Source organism: Musca autumnalis, unplaced genomic scaffold (assembly GCF_047663935.1).
Source record: "Musca autumnalis isolate F117 unplaced genomic scaffold, ASM4766393v1 scaffold_3, whole genome shotgun sequence".
Classification (NCBI taxonomy): domain Eukaryota; kingdom Metazoa; phylum Arthropoda; class Insecta; order Diptera; family Muscidae; genus Musca; species Musca autumnalis.
Genome location: NW_027411866.1, coordinates 182,282,295 through 182,290,193, shown reverse-complemented (window position 1 = coordinate 182,290,193; position 7,899 = coordinate 182,282,295). Strand labels below are relative to the sequence as shown.

Here is a 7,899-nt window from a genome sequence, read left to right as displayed (position 1 = left end):
CTAGATAACTTTTTGGTTTTGGTCATAAGTATTATACATGACATCTCTGATATTTGATAATTAAATTTTCACAATCATTGAAAAGACGTTCCGTGGAGACCGATTGTCCAGGGATAGTGGTATAGGGTATCCAATGGTCGGCTCCGTCCGACTATAGACTTTTCTTACTTGTTTTGATATATGTATGATGCTACATATAATATGAAAAAAAAAATAAAAATGTAGAGTTCGGTCTCACCGAACTTTATTATATCCCCTAGCATGAAATATTCTGACCTCAAATGGAATAATTTGTTTTCTTTCCTGTCCACGATACCAGTCGGAGACGTTTTTTGACCACTAAGAACTCCAAATAGCAAATTACAACCAATTCGAACCGAAAATGTAGATAAAAATATCAAAATAACAGAAATAGGGAGGTACCGTAATATGAGGGCTATACCGAAACCTGGACCTAAGACCACAATTTTTGGCGCAGAAGGTTTTTGATCATTGAGAACTCCAAATGGCAAATTACAACCAAAAATGTTGATAAAATCTTCAAAATACCTGAAATCGGTAGGTACCGTAACATGAGAGCTTTACCGAAACCTGGACATAAGACCACATTTTTTTGCGCAGAAGGTTTTTGACCATTGGGAACCCCAAATACTGAAAAAATCAGATCGATCTGACGAGTATTAATATTTTTGTCGCTCCTTCCCATACAAGTGGGATTACATTCTTATACTTTTTTATGGTTCAACTAGGCAAAGTGCAAACAAAAATTTCTCTCAAATTGTTGTAGGAAAACACAATAGCAATTACGCTACTATATCCTAAAAGGCCAAATATATGAATATAGAATATATTTTTGCTATTTTTGGAGTGGGAATACAATTTAAAAATATAACCACAGTATAGGTCACAATTATAGTTCCATTGCGGCGATTTATTAGCATGAGAGCTAGTTCAGGGACAAAAAAAAAGAGTTCATTTTTTCGCAACATTTAGCTCATAAAATAGATTATTGAACTATATTGAATGACCAATCGTTGTGAACGCTCACAAGCCTTCAGAAATAGGTTTTCCTTGCCAACCCCCAATTTTTACGGTATTCGATAGTTTGCATATTGAAACTAAGGAAACCAAAAACTTAAGTCAAAGTTTTGAAAGGTGTGGTCGAGGCATGCCCCTAATGATGGCAAATGTATTACTCTCACACAGGTTAATACATCAAGCTTTTCCTCGAACTTTCTCGTGTTCAAACAGAGTCACTTTTTTTACAAAAAATAATTTTTAATTTGCTGAAAGCTAATGCCCAAAAGTAGGGTGTGGAGTATTATATAGTCAGCCACGTTCGTCTTTCTTTAATTTTTTTTTGTTTAATTTGAAGATTCGAATAAATAAATTAACCCATTTGTAAAAAAATCTTGCAAGCTGTTCAAAATGTAATTTACAATGCCTCACTGAGAAATATTCACTTTTTAAATCATAAACAGCTTCCCGTTAATACCACTCAATAAAAATCAACAACAATTTGTAAATTGTTTTTAAGATTTTTCATCTTTGTATTTATATTTCTTCAATTCTTTTCAATTTCCATCATCAATTCTTCATTTCATTCATATTGTCAAAACTTACAAACTAACAAATAATACTTAATCGGCTAATTGTTATAAACAATAATAATAATAATAATGATAATAAGTTACACACACTACACAATAATATATAGATAACTTAAATTATTTAACTTACAAAATTCAATTCAATTACAATCAATTAGAGAGGGAGAAAATACTTTGATTTCACTTACAAAACTAATATCACAGTTAACAATTGTAATTGAGGGGGGCTGATGGGAGGAGGTGGGGAAATTCTATAAATAGGAACATTTCTATAAATAATTAATTTACATTTGTGGAATGTGGCGCATTACAAACTAATAATACTTTTTTCAAAGATGTACATGTGGGAAATATTTTAAATTTCTTAATATGAGATTTCAGTAGGAACCGAGATTTTTAGAAAAGGCAGAGAGAGAGATTTTTAATTTTGTTCTTAATGAAATTGACTGGAATGACTAGAATATTATAAATATGTAGGGAAATCCAGGAATGTGAGATTTTTTGGAATGCTTGAGGAGTGGAATGGTTGGGTTCCATTTTTTTGTGTGTCCTTAGATAACTAATTTTTGTTTAACTTAAACTTGCTTATTCCTAGCCTTGGATTTTTTGCCTTTTCTGGGTCGGGTTTTTTTAGAGTTCCCTCTCGCCGAAGAAGGGGAGGAGGGGCTTTTTTCAATTTCATTAAATTGTGTGTGATTTATTTGATCTGCCCTGGTGGATTCCATGCCGGTAAGGGCATGCTTGTTATTCACCGCCGTTTGTCCCTTGCGTTTGTTGAATTTCCTCAAAATTTGCCACATATTCTTTAAATATTCAAAATAGTGGAATTTTACAAATTTCAAATCAATGGAATCGGCAGCCTGCAAATCATGGGGATTGCTATCGACACGTTGTTTTGTCAACAGCTTAAGGCGTTTGTTCATTTGGGTACGTGTTATGACAGGCATTTGCAGAGATTTATGGGGTTGGGTCTTGTTGACGGCTGCCTCCAGTTCACACAACATGTTGCGTGAACTTTTCAGCAATTCTTTAAGTTCCTGCGAGGTATTACTTTCACGTTGTGATTTCGAGTGATCGTAGGTATATTGAATGCGTCTCAAATAGGCAAATGAGGCAACATAAGTTTGCATATTACGATACCAACGTTTCAAGGCAATCTGTAATTAGAAAAAAATGAGGAAATAATTTATTAGTTAAGTTTTTACTTTTTGTTTTGTTTTGGGTGATTCATAAAGCAAAAATAAACAAACAAAAAACTATTAAATACCAAAATTAAGTTAAAATGCCTGGGGATTTATTGATAAGATAAGGGTTGTGTGGGAAATTCAATAACGTTTTCATTTATGCCGTTTGGGAGGAGGGGGGTGCTAGGTGATATTTAAATTTGAACTGTATTTGACATGTAATATTCAGTTTTGCATGCTGCTGACTAATCATTGTGTGTAAACTTAATAGCTGTGGCTATTTTTGAGCTATTGTCAATAGTCATCCATGCTTGTAGATCAAAGTCCATACTGGGGGATGAGTAGTCTCATTTATTTTTTTCTGTTGTTTACTAACATTACATGTCATTTAATGGAATTTCCGTTCTCTGAATTTTTTTATATCTCAGTAAAGATATATTCTAATTTTAGTTTAAAAGCCAAATCGAAATGACTTGAAAAGTTTGATTTTGCATTTTTGTCTTAATTTTGATATTTTGTTTAATTTTTGTTTTTTTTTTTTTATTGTTATTTAGTTGCTATCTTTTTTGGATACTTACACTGGAGTTTGATTTCAATTTTGGCAAGAATTTATATCTATAATTGTGCAGCCACCAAATCTCAATATTACTAATGTTAATATCCTGACGGTGACTGTCATTCAAGCGATTCAAATCATGAATTGCGGTATTTCTCAGGAATTTGTAAATCTAAAATAAAAAGGAAAATAAAATAAAAAATTAATAAAATTATAAAAATATAAATAAAAATGAAAGTTTAGGAAATAAAATAATAAAATTATAGAAATAAAATTTAAATTCTCGAAAAATAAATAATAAAATAATAGTTGTAATTTTGCTGTTTCAGAGCTATTGCAATATTCTTAACGACAAATAATAAAAGTAAATAATTTAAAATTCAAAATACGTTTACTAATATTAATTTATTTTTTTAACATTTTTTAAAAATTATTGTGTTAATTATTTAAAAAAAAAATATTTTATTTAATTTAAAATACGTTTAATAATATTAATTAATTTTTTTCAATTAACATTTTTTTTTGAAAATTACTTTGTTAATTATTTAAAAAAATATTTTATTTATTTTTTTAAAAATGTATTTATTTTTTTATTATTTTTGTTATTAAATTAAAATCAACAAATAATTTATAGAATAAAAATTATTTTATTTAATTTTATTTTTTTTTTAAATTATTTTTTTAAATTTCTTAAATTATTTATTTTAATTTTTTAAAAATCAACAAATAATTTGTTAATTTTTTATTTAATTTTTTAAAAATTATTTTTAACAAATTGGTAAAATTGAATTTATCTCTATAACATTTCAATTCTGTAGGGATATTAAAATAAAACGAAAGTCACCGACGGGTTTTTTATTAAATATTTTTTTTAATTATTTTTAAACTCCCCAATTTTACCTTGGTGATCTTTTTAGCAATTATTTCTTTTATTTTAGGAAATCAACATAAGAACATTATTTAAAAAATAATTTTATTTTATGAATATTGCATTTTGAAGTAAAGGAAAATAAAAAATAACTTTAAAAACTTTAATATTTTTACAAATCCCTCTTTTTTTGTTAATTGTTTTCAAAATATTTTTCATTAAATTTACCTTCTTCTGTTCCTTTTTATTGGGTCGGCGGGTATTCTTGACATTTGGATCAAAAACACCACCACAGGGATTAGACCATTCAACAATGCTGGAATTTTCATTGAAATTATTGTAAATATTCCAATTGCTGTGACGTTTACGATGACGTTTGCGCAAACGCAAAGAATTGGCGATTAAAGAGGCGGCATTTGTTGCTGATGATGATGATTCCGACGATGATGCTGATGATTCCAAGGCGGCATTAACACTTTTTGCTGAATTATTATTTATTAGTGTGGGTGCCGCCGTTGTAAGACCCATTATCAACACTAATAGATTAACAATTACAATCATTGATTTTAATGAATACATTTGTGTGTGTGTTTTTTGGTATTTTTTGCCTTAGTTAAACTTTGCAACACACGTGACTCTTTTGTCAACAGTCAACATGTGGCACTTAATTAAAAGTTTTGTTTTTATACGAATTTTATTTTTGGATAATAAATCGTTTTTGGCACTTTAATCCGTTTTAAGGGGGTTTGATTTTGTTCACTTATAAGAAAGTCTTTTCTAAACTTTCTTTCCTTTATATCATGTGTTGTTTTTGTTTTTTTTGTTTTGTTATTATTAATAATCCATTCATTCATACACTTTAACAATTTAATTGCATTTCAATATTTTGTTGTTATATTTCCGTTTTGTGATTGGTGGTAGTCCATTTGTTAGTTAAACATTCGAACGCATTCGTATTAACCGATGAAACAAAATTGTGAAATTGTTCCTCTCTGGTATGGGAATGTGTGGTGTTTGCACGTCAAAGTTTAAAACTAGACTGAATTGTATGTTGTTTTAATTTTGACTACCTTTCTTTGTTGAGGAGACTCTTGGGTTAAATCCATCTGTATCTGTTGCTGTGTAATTCTCCTCCTTCTCTCTCGTTATAACCATACAACACAGGCAAACAACAACAAAAACTACACACCAACAATAGTGATGATGACTACTACGGCCACTGCTGCTATATGGCAAAGGCTCGCTCGTTCGGCTATCATGCACGAATATACCTTCGAGATATAAGCAAACGACACCACCACCATGAGCAACAACAACAACACCATGCAATGATAATATTGTGTGTGGTGCAATGTGTTGTACCTACCACGACATGAAAACAAAATCTTATTGTTTCCGTTTTTATTGCTGGTTGGAGTGTTGTTGGTTGGCCGACTGGCCATTGCTCCATTTGTTCTTGGCGTTGCGGATGGTTTATTATGCTCTTATTCATGTGGTAGTTGTTGTTGTTGTTGGGCATGGTCAGCTCGCCATCACACAACATAACACAAACTGGGCAACCACCAGCAAATAAACAAACCACCAAAGAACCCAGCAACAAAAATATACTCCAAATCGTCATTGTTAATGCGTCACTCTTTTTTGTTGTTGGCCAGACAGACAGACCCCCTCCACATACCAACAAGTATAATGGGGCATTGCTTTGTTTGTTGTTGCTATCACCAAAGTTCTCAGTGAAAACACTCATTTTCTTCTACCCAATAGTCAACAATTTACTCAAATTTCCCCTCCATCCATACATAACACAACAAACACCATGTACATAAATAGTGTGGGGGTTCATGCTCTATCATGCCTTTACCTTTGCACCATTTGTCCATACTTTATGACCTATACAGCAAACGTACCTTCCTCTCTTTCCCCCTCTACCTAAGAGGGCACAACTTTTTTTCAAATTAGATAAACTAAACGTTGCTACTACCTGTGTACCCACGCTTTTATTTTTTGCCTGGCCCTAACTGAACATCTGATTGCTCAAAGATCATATTTTATTGGAGTTGTACTTATTATGTTTATGACTGCACTAAAAACACACCGGTTGTCAGTCACATTCCTTATTGAGCAACCGACCGTTTTTGCATAGCAAAATTTATAGTGATTTTTATGATACCTAATTAACAGATTAACGGGTAGATTTTTTCTAAGTTAATCCCAGGAGATTCTAGAAGGATCTGTAACATTTGCCATAAAATTATTGTATACCATTTGCCGGTCAATGAAATTAACAAAGATGTGCTGTGAAAATTTCCATCTTCTTTAAAATAACTAAAAAATTTAATCTTTGAAAATCGAAAAACACATTATCATATAAAGCTAACATTACGTAATAAACCAAGCTTATAGTCTCTGAGTAGTGAACTGTAAATATTTCTTCTTGGTTTTCAGAAAAATAATTCGGAGACAAGTAACAGTGGGGTTTAGTTATTGGATTGCATAAAGGGCTACGACAGTTTTTATGTACATATTTTTTGGTAATAACACATATTCTTGTCTTCAGATCATTATAAATAGCCCCACATAGTGGTGTAGGGTATAACAAATTAAATAACCAAAAAGAATATGTCGCGATTTTCGAAACTATAGCCTTCCTTGCATATCCCGAAAGTAAAACTTTCTTTAAACTGAGATTAAAGTGCATTACTCTACAAATCTTACGAATCTAAATTTATAGCTTTGTTCCTTAATTTTTTAATAGTAAAAGTAGCAAAAGTCTATCAAAATTGCTCTCACGCAACAAGTTTTGCACAAAATTAAAGAAACGAAAAATAGTAGATCTGACAGCAATGTAAAAAACAAATATGTCTGGCTAAAAAATAACAACAAAGAAAATAAATTTCACTGTTTGTCACTTTTTTCACTGGTTTAAATTTTTATTTTCAATATTTTGATTATTTATATATTTATTTCTTTTTCTTTTTTCTTTTGCCTTAATCAGGGACTTACGCAAGGGGTGGGCCCAGGGGTGGTCTTCTGTATCATAAGATTTGATCATCAGTGGTTTTGAAAGTTGAGACGCCTATAACCGGCCGGTTGTCGGAGACCCAGGTTCGAATCACAGCCTGGCTTATGCAGAAATTGTATTATTTTGCCTTATTAAGGCGAACGCCATGTTATAGTAATATTTTAAATTTTTATACCCTCCACCATGGGATGGGGGTATATTAAGTTTGTCATTCCGTTTGTAACTACTCGAAATAGTCATTGTAGACCCCACAAACTATATATATTCCTGATCAGCGTGCAATTCTACATCGATATAGCCGTCTGTCCGTCTGTGGAAATCACTCTAGCGTCCGAACGGATTGACGTAGGTGGATGAAATTATGGGAAAATCTATTATATGTACGTAAAACTTTTGGTATTGAAAGCGGGCTATGTAGGTCCACGCTTTCGTATAGCCCCCATACAAAATGACGCGTGACGCGTCGTCGTTTTAAGGAATTTTTAAGATATTTGTCCCATTTTACCACCGAATTGGTTGTAATTTCGTATTTTGTGTCTCCAAAGGCCAAAAAACATTCCCACCAAAGTTGGTTTGTATAGGTCCACGTTTTGGTATAGCCCCCATATAACGCCCCATATAAAGTACGCGTCATTTTAATATATTTTGAATCCATTAGT

General features: G+C 31.5%; 1 protein-coding gene across 2 annotated transcripts; it reads right to left on the bottom strand.

Annotated features, from left to right (window-relative positions):
• Positions 1-1,526: 1,526 nt before the first annotated feature.
• upd1 (unpaired 1) lies at positions 1,527-5,411 on the bottom strand. 2 transcript variants are annotated; one of them, XM_073972383.1, is made up of 3 exons: positions 4,447-5,411; positions 3,373-3,522; positions 1,527-2,767 (listed from the first exon to the last, which is right to left on the bottom strand). In XM_073972383.1, the coding sequence occupies exons 1-3, from the start codon at positions 4,795-4,797 to the stop codon at positions 2,186-2,188; spliced, it is 1,083 nt and encodes a 360-aa protein (XP_073828484.1). In that variant the 5' UTR covers positions 4,798-5,411; the 3' UTR covers positions 1,527-2,185. The 2 variants fall into 2 exon arrangements, with proteins under 2 accessions (XP_073828484.1, XP_073828485.1); XM_073972384.1 differs by lacking the exon at positions 3,373-3,522 and having other exon boundaries at positions 4,447-5,239.
• Between the last annotated feature and the right edge of the window lie 2,488 nt (positions 5,412-7,899).